General features: G+C 37.1%; 1 protein-coding gene across 2 annotated transcripts; it reads right to left on the bottom strand.

The window, feature by feature from the left end:
- Positions 1-2,764: 2,764 nt before the first annotated feature.
- LOC142531434 (ABC transporter G family member 31-like) lies at positions 2,765-19,456 on the bottom strand. Of its 2 annotated transcripts, none has more exons than XM_075637551.1 (24): positions 19,095-19,456; positions 18,770-18,890; positions 18,596-18,684; positions 17,414-17,498; positions 16,766-16,928; positions 16,334-16,410; positions 16,111-16,255; positions 14,934-15,235; positions 14,583-14,864; positions 13,956-14,272; positions 13,718-13,878; positions 13,546-13,649; positions 13,309-13,465; positions 7,678-7,740; positions 7,474-7,601; positions 7,061-7,393; positions 6,675-6,965; positions 6,517-6,600; positions 6,201-6,334; positions 5,863-6,090; positions 4,761-4,932; positions 4,198-4,285; positions 3,783-3,949; positions 2,765-3,171 (listed from the first exon to the last, which is right to left on the bottom strand). In XM_075637551.1, the coding sequence occupies exons 1-24, from the start codon at positions 19,427-19,429 to the stop codon at positions 2,905-2,907; spliced, it is 4,293 nt and encodes a 1,430-aa protein (XP_075493666.1). In that variant the 5' UTR covers positions 19,430-19,456; the 3' UTR covers positions 2,765-2,904. The 2 variants fall into 2 exon arrangements, with proteins under 2 accessions (XP_075493666.1, XP_075493673.1); XM_075637558.1 differs by having other exon boundaries at positions 7,474-7,568.
- Between the last annotated feature and the right edge of the window lie 515 nt (positions 19,457-19,971).

Here is a 19,971-nt window from a genome sequence, read left to right as displayed (position 1 = left end):
CAAACTGCGTGTTTTTGAAAATGCGTTCTTGATGTGTTCTTGAAATTTTATTGCTGCAGGCTTCTTTGGGAATCGCCGGGCCAGTACTACCGCCTTTAGACATGTTGTTGGATGTGTTTAGGCACCATATGACGTTTCGTTTCGAGTCGGGAATTGCTTGGGAGGTATTAGAAGTCGTAGGAATTGATATGGTGTTGAAAGTCGGGTTGTGTCGTTTTGTTGTGCTTGTCGATATTGGGGTGGTTTGGATTGTTGGTACGGGTTGGGGTCAATATTATAGCGTCCTAGGGTGGGTCTCGAGCTATCGATTCTTAATCCATTCATTTGAGTTGGGAGAAATATCATCGTGTAAGAATTTCCGCAGGATTGATTTTTACAGAGGCTAGACGAACCCGTACACAGACCCTGGCACGAGGTCTGTCCCTTGTTTTCTATCGTGGTGTTAACCTACAGTGGCTACATGGACCCCCAAACGCACCATAACACGGGGTTCGTATCCTTACTTCTCTTCGGGTACGTTTTTACAGAGCCTACACAGGCCCAGAGCCGGACCTGGGCACGGGGTCCGTGTACTTCATTTTTGGGAATAACTTAGACTTCACCTCAAGTTTTGATTCGGGGTTCCAGGCCATGGTTTAGTATGATGAACAAAAACACGGTCAAGTCCCAAGAAGTCTAGAAAGTCATAAGTTATTTAATTATATCGGTGTTGGGTACGATTAGCATGGTTAAGATAAGCGTTTGAACTCATGTTAGTATGTGCAGCAGTGGCCCCAAACGAGATCCAACGAATCCCTCAACGTCAAGTAAGTATGTTCGACGTGCAAAAGAAAATATTTTTTTATGTTTTTGAGGTATGCTAAATGTCTTGTGACCAAATTATGAACGGGTTTGGAAGTCGGTGAACGTGGCCGAGGACCACTCCACCGCGATAAAGTATGACCGGATTTAGATCAGGATTGGAAAGTGGTAAAATATGACCAGGGACCAATCTACCTGGTAAAGTATGACCAGGGATCTCATGTATGTGGCAGTGGATTTTCTCTGTCAGCCCAGTACTGTGGTTTAGTCTGATCAGGCACATTTATGTATGGGTCACTTGCTTTGAAACATATCTCTACGCAAAATGATGTTATGTATGCTCAAGTATGTATGATGCAAGTATGTTTAAGAAAATATTTATGATCCTTCAATTCAATCGGTATCATTCGGTACGGTGTTTTAAATTAAAACAGTACCTGGTATCAAGTCAAGGCTGAAATCAATCTCCCTGGCTGGAATCAATCTCGGAGTTTCATCTGAGGAAAACATCAGTAACTTTCACATCACTGGCAAATCAGCCAATGATAGACTCAACTTCAGTAAGTCAACTATGGATGTGTCAGAAACTCCGATGGAAATACAGTTGAAGAGGTTTCAATCATTGACACCGCCGATTCTAAGGGGTACTGAGACAACTGTTGATTGTGAGAGCTGGATAGATGATATAGAGATATTGTTTGATTCACTTGAGTACCTAGATGAACGTAGAGTTAAACTGATTGGGTATCAGTTACAGGAGGTCGCAAAGAATTGGTGGATTGCAACCAAGGAAGCCTTAGAACAGCGTAGTACAGTGATTACGTGGAAGATCTTCAAAGGTGAATTTTATCAAATGTTTTTCCCAGTTTCGTACCGAGAAGATAAGATGGCAGAATTTGAAAATTTGAAACAGGGTCAGCTAAACATTGAAGAATATGTTGCTCAATTTTCTACCTTGCTACGTTAGACTGAGTAGGCAGGCGGGATGCGCGGTGACACGATCCGAGGACCATTATTTTTCCGCATATTGATTCACGTGTTTTGAGAGGAGTTGCACATTTTTATATGTTGATAATATTACAATTTTTACATGTTTACGCTTTCGTTGATTTTGGATGACGTTAGTTATTTTTAAACTGCGTTATTCTTGTTGGCAAATAAATACGATTATTTTAATTGTATTTTTTTAAATGCGAGCTTAAAAAATATATATATTTCCGCACTTTTAAAATTGGTAGACGTTTCACTAACAGTTTGCGCACTTGTTGTCGATGCTTTGAACTTCAAATGTCATCCAAGATATTATATATATGTGTGTGTGTGTGTGTGTGAATAAAATATTATAGATCAACATACTCTTAAAGTTGCAATAAGAGCTTAGTGATCTCGGTGTCGAAAATTTTGCGAAATACCAAATTATTCTCAAATAAATCAAGTAAGTTGAAATTTTCAGATAAAAACTTATGTGAATGATATTTTGGTTATAAGTATTGAAAAAGAAGGTTGGGTTGAAGTAGATATCAATCCTAGAGATGATCGTTTCGATTCAACTTATTTAAAAATTTGGGAAAATAAATGTTGATGAAATTTTACGGATGGTTATTTTTAAAAATTCAATAGGTTGAAAAGAAAAAAAGAGTTTTGCTCCTTTTGATCCGATTGGAAGTAAGTATGAATGTTTTGAGTTTGACAATCTTATGATGACTTGGATATAAAAATTTTACATGTAATTCATCATTAGTATAATATATAATTAAATTTATTTTTCAAATCTTAGATAACCAAACCATAACGTAAAAAAAACTAAAATATGGGTTACATATTAATAATTTGAAAGGGAAAAAAAAAAAACAAACAAACAAACAGGCCCAACCGACCTCTGAACACTCCTAACATTATTTAGGAGACGATTGCACTTGGTTTGACAATCTTAACAATGTATTGTAAAAGACAAATTGCCGAGTAAAATCCTTATGGTTGGAAATGGTCGAAAGTGTCAATATTGCCAACACTGATCAACAATTTTGGTATTATTATCAGGACAAAAGAGGATGTATTTGTGTAGTTTACAGGGAATGCAGGCTGCTACTTCAAGTAAAAAAATCATCGTTTCTGAAAATTGAGAACTTTGAGAGAGATTGCAAACACCGAAAAGAAGAAAAGGATAAATCCAACGAGCACTACTACTGTAACTCCAAACATCCCTGGACCATAGCCAAACCGTGCTTCAATGAAGTCCTTCACCGAACCTTCGAATCCAGGTCCTATAACCATTGTCTCAACATCACCCAGTTGGGATGTTATTATACCTCGTAAAGTCCAAGCAATCGGACAGACATAATAGAACCATATCCACCATCCAGGAATTTGCTGCATCAAGATAATTCGATTAGAATTAAAGTTGAACATAATACTTGTTTTCTAATAATAATTAAGTTCGAAGTGTTATCTATCAATATGTAATTTCATATTATATCAGAACTTGCATGTTCCCTTTCTTCAGTGTAAAGCACCAAATTTATCTAAAATAGGACTTTTACATTTCCTTGTTTGCTACTCTTTTCATCCAGATGTCGAAAGGGACGGAGAAAGACTTCATGATACAATCGCAGATGAATCTTTGTAATAACTAATGTTACGTCTCATGTAAACTACAAAGAAACTGAAGAAGTCGAGATACAAATTTATTTACCTAAATGCTATTGAACACACACATGGCTACATTGAATATCGAAATTAGTCAATTACTTTATTCACCCTTATTGTTTCGCCTCTCTTGCCCTTGATGTGTCAAAAAGATTATATGCCGTTATAATTTCCGGCAGGCACCCATGCCCGTACCGTTTTTCTTGGCATTTAACATATAATGATAAAAAAAAATGTGTACAACAAGATTATCAAAATACTTTTTAGACCCAATCAACATGGATACAAAAAGTAATTAATTATATAGATAAAATCAGTCATGGAAAAATACTCACAGGTTTTGGAACCAGGAATCCTGAGAGAAGATTCCATAATGAATAAAAGGCCGAGGAAATGACGGAAGCCAAGTTTTGAGTGGGAGTAAGACCAACGACCATCATTCCGTAGAAGGTGAAATATGTGAATGTAAGAAGCATAAACAGGAGATACAGGAAAAATTTGCCTGCCAATAAGTAAGTGACAATTCAACACTGATTGCTTTCTGATAACGAGTTCCAATTACGTAAATAGATAGAGATATTTTTTGTGCTCTAATAAAAACTAAATTAATATGTTGATGTCCCAATAAAAAAATTTATTCCTTTAAAAATCCCACGATGTGATGATGGGAGAAAAAATAAACATAATGAATTCTGCACGGAGGAGAGAAAAATATTGAGAAGAAAGTCAGGAACATCAAACTAACTGTACCAGCTGTCCTCTCAAAGTTGATCAAGAAGTATGTAATGATTCCATATGATATCGTTTGGACCAAAATGTATGGAATTTCCACAAGGCCCTGAAGCGAGATATTAAATTGGTATGTCAACACAATATCATCAAACAAAATTTGAAGATAATTATATCCAGATCCTTGCACCATATCAAGGACAGGCCCTAGAGCCAGAATAATTTGCAGCAATTAGAAATACTGAATTATTTTCTTCATACCTTTGAAGACAATGAAAACACAAAAAATCAGAACCATTCACAAACATGTTGTATAGTTTTTATTGTTTCGATTCAAATTATAGAGCGACTGATAGAGAAAGAGAAGAAAATTCGAATGAAATTGTGGGCGAGAAAAAAGGCCAAGCTACAAAGTCTTGTGAGAGGGGTAAGGGGAGAGTTTAGCTATTGTAATGGTTGAGCACTCATTTTTTGTTACATTTTCTATCAAAAGTTAGATTACATTTTGTTATTTTCTCTTAAAAAATTTCGTGGTCGTAGCAGCCACCTTATTATGCAAATAAATCAGTTAACAGAATACTAACCTGGGCAAATGCATAAGGAAATGGAGAGTACATTCCAGCAGCTTTTTCTCGGTAGAAAACTGTTCTCTCTATGGATACTACTGGTTGTACTGAAGAAGCATTGTTGACCCCAAGAAACAGAACAGAAGAATAAAGCGCTCCCAATACGACAAATAAGTTTTGAGTCGAATCCCTGTACAATCACTTGAAAAATTGTAGTATAGTTCAATTGAGATTCCATGCATGGAAAACAAAAATAATCCTTTAGTAATCTTACAGGTAACAAACGAACATACTTTAAGCATAAATCTTGAACTTTGTTCTAGAGGTCATGTTATTAATTTTGTGAAACCTGAGAGACAATCCTATCCCTCCACCCTCCAGTTTCTTTCAGTTTCAAATTTCAAGAAACTCAAAGATGGCGACGATGAAGAATCACAGCTGCCATAATTTTGTGGATCAATGGAGCTTTATGGCAGGTTAAAAAAGGAGGGCACCACTTAGTTTTCTGCACCTATAAAACCCGAGCTACCACACCACTTCAAAGCTTGGCCTACAAAACCCTATACACTCTCCACGAAACTTGTATCTTATAATTTAGGCAAGGTTAGTCTTGGATAAAACTCTTGGAGCCAAGGAATGGTCAGCTTTTGGAGGTACTTAAGAACCAGATTTTGTTTTAGCTCCTCGAGGCATTCTAGCTACAATCAGTAACTGGACTTACTGTTTTCAGTATTACATTCAGTGTGTTTAAATTGAAATGAGTTTGTTTATCAGTTTAATTACCAAAAGCTTGCAAAAGTTTGGAGCACTAAATCGTTTGGAACCAAGTGGTGAGGATATGTATTCTGATCTAGTAGCTTGAATTCAATTATTGTCGAATATGATGTAAATTTAATTAGGAATTTAAAATTCACCCTTGATCTTTTTGGAGTCACTTGAAGATATCTAGTAGGTTGATTATTGAGCGATGAATAACACAAAACTACAGATATCATATTACTACCTGGAAAAATTAGCGAACATAAAATATAGTAAAATAGTACCGCATATGTAAGATATTAATGCATGGAAAAATTATCATACAGAAAAGATATTAAAAGAGTATCACACGTGAGATTACCTTTTTGAGCCTACATCCCAAAATATAGTGCCAATGATAATTGCGCTTACTGTCGTAAAGACCAATCTCACAACATTGTACATTGGGCTTCGCCAATACACAAGATTTTGCTTCCAAAGGCATATACTAAATTGAGAAATTGCATCTTTAGAATATGTGGAGCTAAATTTCAGGGGCTCTGATTGTTCAGGTGGAATGCTAAATCTCTGAATGGAAGCTTCAACATCCCTAGATCAAATTAGAAGGAAACTATGACTGAAATTTTCTTAATAAGTCCATGACAATAATCAATCACGAAAACCTTTTCATGGGGACTTAATGGCATTGAATAACATTACCTGTACTGCTGGGAATTACAGTAAATCACCGCAAAATCTTTTGTAATCCTTTCTTCGACAAAAGGCGTGCTTATCTCAAGCATCCAAGTCGCAGGATTGTAACCGTTTGGTATTGGGGGAATTCCACTAATCTCCTGGGTAAGAAAAGAAAGTTAAAATAATATAAATTATGAATAAAAAAATTTAAATGTAACCCGTCAAATTCTCTGCACTACTGGATATGACAAAATATTTTGAAAAGTTTTTTTAGCTTCTAAGAAATTTATCGACGTGTTTTAGCCAAATTCAGGCTGTTTTATAATACATAGTGTTTTACCTGAAAATAGTCTATCATGGTTTGTGATTTCTCACCTAGCTTTCCACCATATATCACTCTTCCCCCTCGCTTCATTAAAAGTAGCTGCAATATTTAACAACCATCAGTTAACTAGCATCTAACTAGTGTACTCAAATTTTAGTTCTCAGATATCTAACCTCATCAAAGGTTTCAAATATCTCAATACTCGGCTGATGAATGGTACAAACAACTGTTCTTCCAGTATCAACAGTATTACGTACTGTTCGCATGACAATGGCTGCTGCTCGTGCATCAAGACCAGATGTAGGTTCATCCATAAAAATGATTGACGGATTTGCGACAAGCTCCACTGCAATTGTCAAGCGTTTTCTTTGTTCTGTGGATAAGCCAGTATTCCCTGGCAAGCCTACCAAGGCATGTCTTAAAGAGTCAAGTTCTACTAATTGCATTACCTCTTCAACAAACTCCTGAAAAATGAATTGTTCTTGTGTTCAGGTGTTGAAACAAAAATATTAGCCAAGTGTAATTGAAAAATAATTCATGAAATTCCATAGTATCTCACTCGTCTTTGTTCTTCATTCACTTCCTTTGGAAGCCTAAGAAATGAGGAAAACCAGAGAGATTCATGAACTGTCAACTGAGGAGAATGTATGTCGCTTTGTTCAACATATCCTGATATTCTAGCAAATGTTTTTTGTTCCTTAAGGTAACCAGATATTTTAATCTCTCCCTCTACATACCCACTTGTCTTCCTACCAGCAAGTACATCCATCAATGTGGTCTTCCCTGCCCCACTTGACCCAACTAATGCAGTAAGAACACCAGGTGAGAATACTCCACTGACATTGGATAACAATTGCAACCTTGTTTCTGGCACACCTTGTGAGCTCATTTCCTTGAAATCAGCAGGTATATCATAATATGGTATTGGAAGCATAGAACGTTCATAGGACCAAGTTGCACAAAAACTGGTACCTTGGGCATATCAACAAAGTAATTGACATTATGGAAATTCATGGTTAATGGTTGAAATGGGAGAATCATTCCTTTCTTTGTTTTTGCATCCGTTCCTAAGATCATATCAGATTTTTCAGCTTGACCTGCTATATCAGTTAACAAATGAAGACAACTTTGACCCTTCTTGATTGCAATTGGAAAATGGTTTTGTTGACATCATACCGTTGCTCGCTGAATTTACTAGATCATGATCCTGTGAAACAATTGTTTGTGATTTTTTCATAGCTGCAATAGCGATAAAAAAAGGTTAAAAACCGAAGAAGTTTATATCCAATAACACGATGCCAGGATGAAAGCATTTAATTTCACTAATTTCGTTGCCTACATGGAAAAAGAAATTCTCCAGTTCAATACCATGTCAAACTTGAAATTATACATGATCTTTATATGCATGGGTTCAAATTCGATAGATATCAATATGCAATCGTTAAAATCAATTCTACACCTTGCACATTGTAAGCATCATTTCTTTTGTATGTAATTTTCAGCTTCTTTTGTAAAGGTATAAATTAATGTTTCAACCATAGCATCTCTTCCTGGAGATTAGACATAGTGCATTGAACATTGTAGGATGAAACTTGAGGATAGATTTTGAACGTATTTGCATTCCAAGAGGTAAGATGATACTTTTCCTGTCACAAACCTGTTGTTCCCACGTGCGGAATTTGAGATAATAAAACCCGAAAATAAAAAATAAACTGGACACCGAGATTTACATGGAAAACCCCTAAAAATTATTAGGGTAAAAACCACGGGCAAGATGAAAAGAATTCCACTATAATATTTTGTGGTGTACAACTCATTCACTGTGTTTCCAAAGAGAGAACACACACTCTCTTAATACAGGAGAACAAACACCTCACAGATATTATAGAACTAATAGGATGAGAGAAAACTCGAAAAAGGGATGATTTCAGAATGAAAGGGGGAGCTCTATTTATAGAGCCCCTTGTCCGTGTGAATACGCGTTAAAAACGCGTATTCATATTTCCTTCTGAAATTTCCGAGAGATTTCCGCTGCATAGACAACCATTAAAATGTGTCTTTCTTTTGAAATTTCATACACCTGCCTCATTAATATCTTTGTCTGCCACATGTCTACTACATTCCTCTGACGACATTTCTCCCACTTGGAGATTTGATTGAGAATCAAACACATCTCTACACATCCTTTCAATCTTGCCATTCCCTGCTGCTTACGTTTCCGCTAGACCACTTGAGTATCTACACCACTCAAACTTATCAATGTTCACTGGCTTGGTCAAAAAATCAGCTATGTTATCTTTGGTATGGATCTTCTGCATATCCACGCTTCCTTCTTCAACCACTTCCCGCACAAAGCGAAATTGAACTCCAATGTGTTTCGTCCTGGAATGAAAGACTGGATTCCTTGCGATGTGCAAGGCACTCTGACTGTCACAAAACAAAGGAACATTATCTTGTTTGTGCCCGATCTCCTCCAATAACCTTTTAATCCATATTGTCGTCTCCTTGCAAGCTTGAGTGGATGTCATGTATTCTGCCTCTGTTGTAGATATTGCCACAACGGTCTGCAGTTTTGAAACCCTGCTTACAGCTCCCCCTGCAAGTGTAAACACATAATCAGTAGTAGATTTCCTCTTATCAGGATCACCTGCATAATCTGAATCGACATGGCCCCTGAGTATAAAATTTGATCCTCCATAACATAATGCAGCATTTGAGGTACCCTTAATGTATCCAAGGATCCTCTTAACAGTGCTCCAATGCTCTCGTCCAGGATTCTCCATATACCGACTAACTGCTCCCACTGCTTGAGCAATGTCCGGTCTTGTACAGATCATGGCGAACATCAAACTTCCCACTTCTGATGCATATGGTACTCGAGACATCTCTATCCTCTCTGCTTCACTGCTAGGACACATCTCCGAGAATAACTTGAAGTTAACAGGAAGAGGGGTCGATATTGGCTTACTATCTTGCATGTTGAAGCGTTGCAAGATTTTCTTCAAATATGTTTTCTAGGAAAGCCAAATCTTTCTGTTACTTCTATCTCGGTGAACTTGCATCCCTAGAATTTTGTTTGCTGGTCCCAAGTCCTTCATATCAAATTCCCTAGCAAACTGTGCCTTCAATACTTGGACATGATCTTTTTTGGGGCCTGCTACCAACATGTCGTCCACATACAACAGCAAAATGATATAATCATCACCAAACCTCTTGAAATACGTACAAGGGTCTGCACTCAATCTGTTGTATCCAAGGCTCATGATATAGGAATTAAATCTCTTGTACCAACACCTCGGTGCCTGTTTGAGACCGTACATAGATTTGTTCAACCTGCAAACCAAGTTCTCTTTGCCATTTTCTTCAAAACCTTCTGACTGGAGCATATAGATTTCTTCTTCAAGATCTCCATGAAGAAATGTTGTTTTCACATCTAGTTGTTCTAGATGTAGGTCAAACACCGCACACAATGTCAGCACCACTCTGACTGTTGTAAGCCGAACCGCAGGAGAAAATATTTCATTGAAGTCAATGCCTTCTTTCTGAGCATACCCTTTTATGACCAATCTAGCACGATACCGCTCCACTTGGTTATTGCCATCACGCTTGATCTTATAGACCCACCTGTTTCCAATGGCTTTCCTCCCTCGTAGTAGTGTAACAAGATCCCAAGTTTTATTCTTGTCCAATGCCTCCAATTCTTCTTGCATTGCTATCATCCACAAAGATACATCCGAGCTTTGAGTAGCCTCGTGGAAACTCGATGGCTCACCATCCTCTGATAATAAACAATATGCAATATTGCTTTCAGTAACATAATCTGAAAGCCAACCTGGTGTTCTTCTATCTCGAGTTGACTGCCTCACATTGGAAACTTCAGACTCAACATGTTCTTGTTCTTCGTGCTCTGGTACTGCTTCACAAGAAACTTTACCTTCGTCCGTCTTATTTTCCACCTGAAAAATAGTAGTTTCTGAATTTTGCGTGCCTTTGTCTCCCTTTACTTTATCTTCCTCGAAGATAACATCTCTGCTGATGACAAGCTTGTGAACAGTAGGATCCCACAAGCGAAACCCCTTTACTCCATCAGCATAACCCAAGAAGATACATTTTCTGGATTTCGAATCCAACTTCGATCTTTCTTGCTAATTGTACAGAACGTACACAGGACTTCCAAATGTATGCAAATGAGAATAATCTGTCGGCTTCCTGGTCTACATCTCCATCGGAGTCTTCAGATCAATCGCCACTGAAGGAGAACGATTGATAATATAACAAGCGGTTTTGACTGCTTCCGCCCAAAATGACTTGTCTAGACCCGCAGTCCTCAACATAGCTCTTGTTCTATCCAACAAGGTCCTGTTCATCCGCTCCGCCACTCCATTCTGTTGAGGTGTGTAAGTCGTCGTGAATTATCTTTTGATGCCTTCATGTTGACAATATGCATCAAATTCGTCACTGGTATATTCTCCTCCATTGTCGGTCCTCAGACAGTTGATTTTCTTTTCAGAATCAAGTTCAACCCGCGCTTTGAAATCTTTGAAGACTTGAAAAACATCTGATTTCTTCTTGATTGGATATACCCAACATCTCCTAGAAAAATCATCAATGAACGAGACAAAGTATCTCGCTCCTCCTAGGGATACAACCGATGCTTGCCAAACATCCGAATTAATCAGCTCCAATATGCTTTTGCTCCTGGCAGTAGAAGTGCCAAACTTTAATCTGTGTTGTTTACTGGTAACACAGTGCTCAAAAAAGGGTAGTGACACTTTTGTAAGTCCCGACAGCAGCTTCGGTTCTGAGAGAATTTTCAACCCTCGTTCTGACATATGCCCGAGCTTTCTATGCCATGACACCTTTAATTCTTCTCCTGAACCAATTGATGCAACAGCTAGTTCTGCCTCTTTGTGTGTTTCTTCCAAAAGTACATACAGATTTGCAGCAACCTTTTTCGCCTTCATAACCACAAGCGCGCCTTTCACAATTTTCATGATCTCATTTGCACCCGATGTCATCCAATTGCCCCAAGGACAAAAGATTCTTCGTAAGTCCTTTCACATGTCGTACCTCCTGTATGGTGCGAATGGTGCCATCAAACATTTTAATTTTGATGGTACCGACCCCAGCGATTTCCATGGCATGATCATTTCCCATTAATACAGATCCTCCTGAGACTGGTTCATAATGATCAAACTATTTTCTCCGAGATGTCATGTGCCACGTCGCTCCTGAATCCGTAATTCATGTGTCACAAAATTTGTGTCTGCCTTCTGGAACTGTTATTGCTTCGCTGAATAATATTTCACCACTGCCTGGAATACTGGCCACATTTCCTTGAGAACTTTTATCGATACTCGTACACTCTTTCTTGAAGTGCCCTTTACCGCCACATTTAAAGCGGTAAATATTTTTCTTCTTACTTCTCGACTTTGATCTACCTCTTCTTTAGCTCCCACTGGAGTCACGGTCCATAAATCTTCCTCTTATCATCGGCAAAGCCTCTGCCTGCTTCGATGTTACCAACCTATCTTTCTTATGCTTGCGCCGACTTTCTTCTCCGAGAACCGCAATTAAGACATCGTCGAATCTTAGAAAGCCAATAAGAATATTATTGGTTATGTTGATGATAAGTTGATCATATGAATCTGGTAGACTTTGAAGTAAAAGTTGATCATATGAATCCGCACGTTCATTTTCCCCTATTTTATGCCCCATGAAATTGAGTTAGGCAAATAGAGTATTTAGTGTATTGATATGGTCGGTCATCGATGAGGATTCCGCCATCCGAAGAATATAAAGCCTTCTCTTTAAGAAAATCATGTTGTGTAGCGACTTGACCTCGTACATCTTTGTCAGAGTATCCCAGATAACTTTTGCTGTTTTTATCTCAGAGATACTTGACAATACTTCGTCTGCTATAGCCAAGTGTAAATTGACAACAGCATTATCATTCATCTCTTTCCACTTTACATCGTCCGTAATTTCCACCAGTCTATCCCCAATATCCGCCAAGCAATTCTCATTTCTTAAAACTGCTTGTATCTTTATTTTCCACATCATAAAATTTCTTCCGTTGAACTTTGCTATCTCGTACATGTCCGTCATTATGTCTACAACAATTTTATTATACTGGAAAAAATAATCCCGCCTTAAATAAAAAATCTCAAAAAAATCTTTTCTGATGTGGAAGATCAGTCTAGGGTGCAACCACAGAGCATACTCAGAATTTTAAGAAATTTTAAACCAAGGCTCTGATACCAATTATTGGTCCTACGTGCGGAATTTGAGATAATAAAACCCGAAAATAAAGAATAAACTGGACACCGAGATTTACGTGGAAAACCCCTAAAAATTATTAGGGTAAAAACCACGGCCAAGATGAAAAGAATTTCACTATAATATTTTGAGGTGTACAACTCATTCACTGTGTTTACAAAGAGAACACACACTTAATACAGGAGAACAAACACCTCACAAATATTATAGAACTAATAGGATGAGAGAAAACTCGAAGAAGTGATGATTTCAGGATAAAAGGGAGAGCTCTATTTATAGAGCCCCTTGTCTATATGAATCTGAAATTTCCGAGAAATTTCCACTACATTGACAACCATTAAAACGTGTCTTACTTTTGAAATTTCATACACCTGTCTCATTAATATCTTTGTCTGCCACATGTCTACTACATTCTTCTGCCGACAAAACCTAGTTTAGTTTACTATCCCCATGATTCTGCTTAGTCTTGTGCTATTTTCAGCAATTGTGCAGACATTAAGTTTATGTCGAATGTTCTTGATAACTTACGTTTGAGAAAGGCGAGCGCCAATGTCACGGTGATGTTGAAAAACAGAGCATACGCTAGTAACACACAAACTCCAAGCCAATACCAATATCGATCACTGGGTAAACTATGAAGCTGGAGAACAGTGTTTCCAAGGGTAAAGTTTCCAGCAGCTGATGTCTGCAAATTACATATCACCAACAGGAAAAAATAATACATCAGTGGATGGAAATTCTCTGCTATAAATCCAGAGAGCATACCTCCATCCATCTCGTGGCAGTAAATTCATTAACAGAAATCGCACGCTGCCCATAGGACAATGGAGACACCCAGAAGGCCCAGACCCACCATGGCTTGATCATTCCTGAAAGAAAAAGTTATCATTCCAAATAATTATTAAGAGCAATCCTTGTGATAAATACCAGCACTCACCTTTTGGTAAAATAAATCCACCTAATAAAAATACTATCAATAAGGCAGCTGATCCAAAAGTATTTGCGATTATCATATCTCTAGCAAGACATGCCATTGTCCGAAAAAGACCCAATGCCATTTGGTGCACTGAGAAGAGTAAAAACATAAAGCGGAAAAACCTGAGACATTTAAGACAGGAGAGTTAATTTATTTAAAAACATGTATTGCGTGAACATAGATAATTTATAGGGGATACCTTCCAGCTCCAGGAGCAAATCCTACTGAATAATAAACAATGCAAGACCATACTACAGCCTCGATCACTGAGTAAGGGACACGAAGAATGAAACTGGAGAGAGACCATGTCCATGCAGGATAGAAAAGATTATCTCGTTGCTTGTAAAATACTGGAAGTCGAAATATCATAAGAGGTAGCTCTGAAAATCCATTAAACATCATATGCACGAGACCGAAAAACAAACATGAAATATACAGGTCACCATTTGTCACATCAACAGGGTGTAGCTTCGTTCGAAGAAACATAGTACAGGTCACAAATCCTACAAATGCAACCTGTAAAATGCATATTAGCTCAAGAACAAATACCCAAGAGCAAGGATTTAGTTTACAACATGAACAATTATGCGCTGATTGATGACATATATTTAATATATGCGTCAGAAAACCTGAACACAATTCCAACAAGCTAGCATCTGTTGTATATTCTTAAGCTTCAACAAGTTACTTTAATTTACCTTATTTCCTTTTTGTGAGCACTAAGAAAATGTAGACGATTCAAATATTGTCAAATACTGTAGCACAATACACAGAGACCCTGAAATGCACATGAAAGTGAAAAATCATTTAAAGGAAGGTAAAGTACCTGGCATGTTCTAAAGATGTACAGAAAACGATGCCTGTTAATGAGAAGCAACTCTCTGGAAAAACATGCTTTGAAGAGCACCCATTTTGACACAGCAAAATTTGTTGTGGGCAGAGCTGAAGAGTGTTTTCTGGTTTTATTGTATGGAACAGAGAGAAAAGATTTTAGGTCCTGAGCATATCTAGAAATCCTAAAATCTTCAGCTAGTTTTGACACTGGAACAAACTCATATGGTTTGGAATTATCACTCCAGTATTGTGCCTGATCCTTTCTTGATGTTACCTAGAAATTCAATGCTTAGATGAGACTCGAATGAATGATAACAAGAACCAGAAACAGCTAACGATTTACCTCTTGAAGAAAATCAGCAATACTCTTACGAGGAGGCAAACGAAAACCCAATGACTCAAAAAACTCAATAACACTGGCCCGAGGTCCTTGATATATAAGATATCCTTCAGATAACAGTATCAGATCATCAAAAAGTTCGAAAGTTTCAGGAGCAGGCTGAAGAAGTGCCATTAAAACTGTTCCTTCCATCACATGAACAAAATTTCTTATACAATTTACAATTTGGTATGTTGTAGAGCTATCTAGCCCAGTTGATATCTCATCCATAAAAAGAGTTTTCCTAGGCCCAACCACCATTTCTCCTGAAAAAGCAAGACATATTAGTGTTTCAATCAAAGCCACATGGAGACCTTAGTAAGAACCATTTAAGTATAGCGTGGATTAACAAAGTTAAAATCAAGAAACATGCAATTAGAAATATAATTAATCAACTGAAACCTATAACAAAAGAATTATATTGTGCGTCAAAAACCAAAAAAAATCCTGGTGGTTCTTAAAAACTCTTCACAAACTTCCTCATTGATCATCCGCTTACTGATTGACGACTTTTCTTGAGTATATATATTAGGCTTTTTATTGTTAACCCAATCAGATTTCGATTTCACATTAGCAAATGATTATAGATGTGTATACATTTAATTTCAAGTTCTTCCCCACCGTTTCTGACATCCTGCATTCGCACTAGACCTTTTATGAACGATAGAAAACCATGATAATAGACTGGATACCACAAAAAATATCATTCATCGCAAGGTTTGCATCAAGGCGTTTTTGTAATTGTAGAAACCTACAAACTTGTCATGCCTCTAGTCGAGGAACATAGAAACCAACTGCTGAAACTTGCACAGTACTTTTTCTTGCAGCCTTTTTGTTACCAGATATTCTATGCGCAAGATCTTAAAAAGTGAAACATAACGATTTTGTCAATAACTATGAAAGAGCATCTGTTTGAAACCAAAAAGGGTTTTATTTTATTTTTAAAGGTTAGTTGTTCTGGATTTTATATTTACAAGTAAAAATGGAACTTCCCCTTTACGCCAGAATCTTTCAGGAATATCATTTGCTTATATATGAGCCAAGAAAAGCCAAATACTTAATAATAGTGTATGCATGTGCACACATTCATATATTCACATGAAATACACCAAACAACATGCATGAGAGAGTACAGAGAGACCTGTAGTCACTCTCTTTTTCTGTCCCCCTGAAACACCCCGGAGCATATCATTGCCAACTAATGTATCAGAGCATACATCCAGACCGAGAACTTTCAAGATGTAGTCTGTTGAGACACTATGTCTCTTACCACCAACAGAAGATGCCTGAGAAAAAGATTGTTTTCACAGTCATAGGTAATATCCAACATTGATATAAGTTTTAAAATTCGAATCTATTGGCACCTTCATATAAGCATCTATCTCAGGGCGGGGACGTATATTCTTTTCCTTCTCCAACCGAGTAAGATCCTCCATATATCCTGCCACATAATAACCATAAAAATTATGAATTGTGAATGAAATATCCATTTGCTCCCTATTCCGATATAGTAAGTAAAATAACGATACTAATCGATATAAAGAATTAACTTAAAATTGAGAAACTCAAAATGCATGGTGTTTTCTTCAGCCATAGCTTACAGTAAAGTGTTTCATCGAAAATAATGTATCACGCCAACTCTTAATTAAAACTTTCTAAAGATGTAACTTTCAAAAAATCTTGAAAAAAATTCTTTGGAAAATTTTAAGTTGGGTTAGTGAATAGGTACAAATTGAAGTTTAGTGATTAAATATTTAAATTATCCCAAAAAACTGGAAGAAAATTACACAACGTACCTGAAAAACCGTCACTTGAGCCTTGGCATCTAGCGGCAAAATCTAGTGTTTCTCTTACAGTTAGCTCCGCGATGTGATTATCAGTCTGGCTTATGTATGCAGATGTCCGTTGGACAAAAAAATCATCAAGCTGATGACCGTTGTATGTGATATCTCCACTTTTCTGAGACCATAAAAATTTTTTATGAAGACTGATGGATAGAACAAGGACTTCAATAAACAACCAGACAAATTTAACCAAAATTTGTGATTTTTTTTCCTTTGGGAATTCCTTTTTGCTATCACATGCTTATTCATGGCTAGAAAGGACCAAAACAGGACCACAGGTCATGACCATGCTAAAATTGTCAAATGTGTTTCATTGTTGTGACATTCTTGAAAAAACCGATGTCTACACTTGATCTTATTGTACCAACTTGGACCGAAAAAAATCTTATATCTATGATCTCAGTACCTTCTGAAAGTTCATTGTAGCTGGATACTCATTTTTACGTGTACTTAGAAATCTAATAAATAAATATTACTTCATTTGGCTTCATTAGCACGGTACTTGGTGGACGATTTAAGACGGCTGTGTCTGCAGTTTTACACGTGAAAGTTTCATTTTTAGTAGATGTTACGGTGATGCACCAATATCCATATACAGACCTTCAAGCCACTTTCAAGTTTCCCTGCAAGAGCCAGAAGCAACGTCGATTTTCCAGAACCTGGTGGCCCCAAAAGCAGCGTCATCCTAGTGAGAGTCCAACATATGCATGATAAGATTATGGACGTACTAACCCAAAAAAAAAAAAAACTATTTAATTGTATTTTTAGCATAAAAACATAAGATGTGCTATAACAAACAAATTTCAAGCCTTTAATTTCAAATCCCATGAGCATGAGACATGTGATTTAGTTCCTCATTGTCAAGTCACTTTTTTTTTTCTTGAAGCTAAATATCAAGGTGTGGATTGTCCAAGTCTAGTAGGTAAATCAAGGGTAGCCTTAGAACATGTGCCAATTATGAGTTCAAGTATAGTAGAGAAATCAAGGGTAGCCTGAGAACATATGCCAATTGTGAGTTACATTTGTTAGAAATGTAAGCTACGGCTTTTTTAGTTGACATTGTTGAACCAACTGTAAGAAGCCTATTATGTGTTTTTTTTTTCGGCAGAGCCTTAATCATTATATAACCAATGACAATGAAGCTAAGATATTCAAGTTCTTTTTGCTACTAAGTGAGATATTTATACTGACTTGATAGTTTAGTCGTAGGGAATAATTATAAGGAATTTAAATTCTTGTACCGGTAAAAATAACTGTGGCATTCAGCACTCATCTACGTACAGATTTCTTTAGCTAATATTAACGAGCACTCAAAGTATGAAGAATTTTCATATGATCCAACTCCAAGAGTGTTGACAGGATCTAAATTTGCTTGAATCTTCCACCTTTTGGGATGATTTTTCAAATGAGAGTCATAGTTCTGATATGTTAACATGAAATTGAAAGTGATACAACAGTTTCCAAATATATTTTTATTCGAAGGGCATTTAAGTAGATGCTATAACTTTGGCATAGTATAGAGCACTCCTAAATGGATCACAATCACCATGTATTCGTTGTCAATTCTTTACCACCCAAATCTTCAGATCATTTTGCATCCAGGGTCCCATTATACAGTAATCACTTGGTATCTGAATAATCTGGGCATGGTGGTCGGGACTAAGAAACCAATATGAGGATCCAAATGCATCTTATCTTAAATGGTAAATATGCAGCATAGCTGACAGCGGAAATTTACTTATCGCAGGAGAGAACCTGCATGGGACAGTGGCTGGTGCTTACCTTCTTGGTTTTACCACCCCACTGATGTCACTCAGGATGGTTAGAGCATGTCTTTTGGGCGAAAATAACCTCAGTTTGGTTAATATATGCTGAAAAAAACATCCAACATAAAATCTGAGTTAGGAAATTGGAAAAGCGCGAATGGAATAACCGAGCGTGTGTAAAATGCATTACCTCGATCATATCACGCGAATAGTTTACCAAAGTCGGAAGAGCTCTGGAACCGATCTGTACGTTGGCAGTTACGTGAAGGTTCTCAAACCGAACCTCAACTTTGGGAATCTCCAGACCCACTCTATTGATTTACATGAAAAAGGACAGCTCGAGGTGTGAGTTACACATAAACTAACAAATTATATTTTTAATCAAACAAATACCGTACGTAGCAAGTAGTCGTAGAGTTATTTAATTCGTAACGGAAGATTAATTCGAAAGAAAACATGCATAGTTCAGGAAAAATGAATCAGTATCATAATGCATGGATGGACATGGTAATTACCTGTCGAGACGTTCTTTGATTCCGGAAAGGAGTTTGAAGTTGTCCTGCGCGTTGGTGGCGAGCGCTCTCTTAACCACAAGCTCGCGATTGAAACGATTAAGCTTTCTCACGTCGATGGTGTCAGTATACTCCTCGCCGCCACTAGAATCCGACGATGTGCGCCTGAGCAGAGCGAAATTGGCGCGGTTCCGAGACGGAAGCTTCTCGATCGCCGCCCAGCGCAGCTCTTCTTCGTCCTGCGCCACCGAGTCCGCGTTGGACGGGCGCGCGAAGTTCCTTTCCCCGTCAATTTCCACGTCCAACTCGAAGAACTCGCTGCCATTGGAGAAGGCCATAGCCAAATATTCAAAAGAAAATGAGATTTGAAATGGGTCTTGTGATGGGAGTTAGTTGGAGACGTAGCATGATACTTGTTGCACAGACCGCGAACTTTGAAGGAGAAGACGACAAGACTATGATACCCTTCTGCGATAGTATTTCAAATAGCTAATCGACTCTATTTTTATTATAAAGAATATTTTTTTTTTATGTTCACAAATTTTAAACACCAAAAATACTCTCAATTTTTATTTGATAAAAAAAAAATCATATAGACCAATTTTAGTAAATTTATCTTTAACTAATATGTTATCTACTTTCCATAATATTTTGAATGTAAGTTATTTTTATGTTTATCTATCTATATTTTTAAATCTTTAGATAACTTTAACACTCTAAATTTAAAAAAAAAATTAATTTTATTTTATTCAAAAAATATTAGCGCAAAACAAAATATATTTTGAAAACCAAGGAAATGAGCATCGACATTTTCGATCGCTACATACACTATTTTTTAAATATAATATGGTGTTAGGAAATGCTTAAATAACTTTGTGTA

This window comes from Primulina tabacum, chromosome 2, assembly GCF_025594145.1.
Source record: "Primulina tabacum isolate GXHZ01 chromosome 2, ASM2559414v2, whole genome shotgun sequence".
NCBI lineage: Eukaryota > Viridiplantae > Streptophyta > Magnoliopsida > Lamiales > Gesneriaceae > Primulina > Primulina tabacum.
The sequence above is the reverse complement of the archived record's forward strand: the minus strand, read 5'-3'. Positions and strand labels throughout refer to the sequence as shown.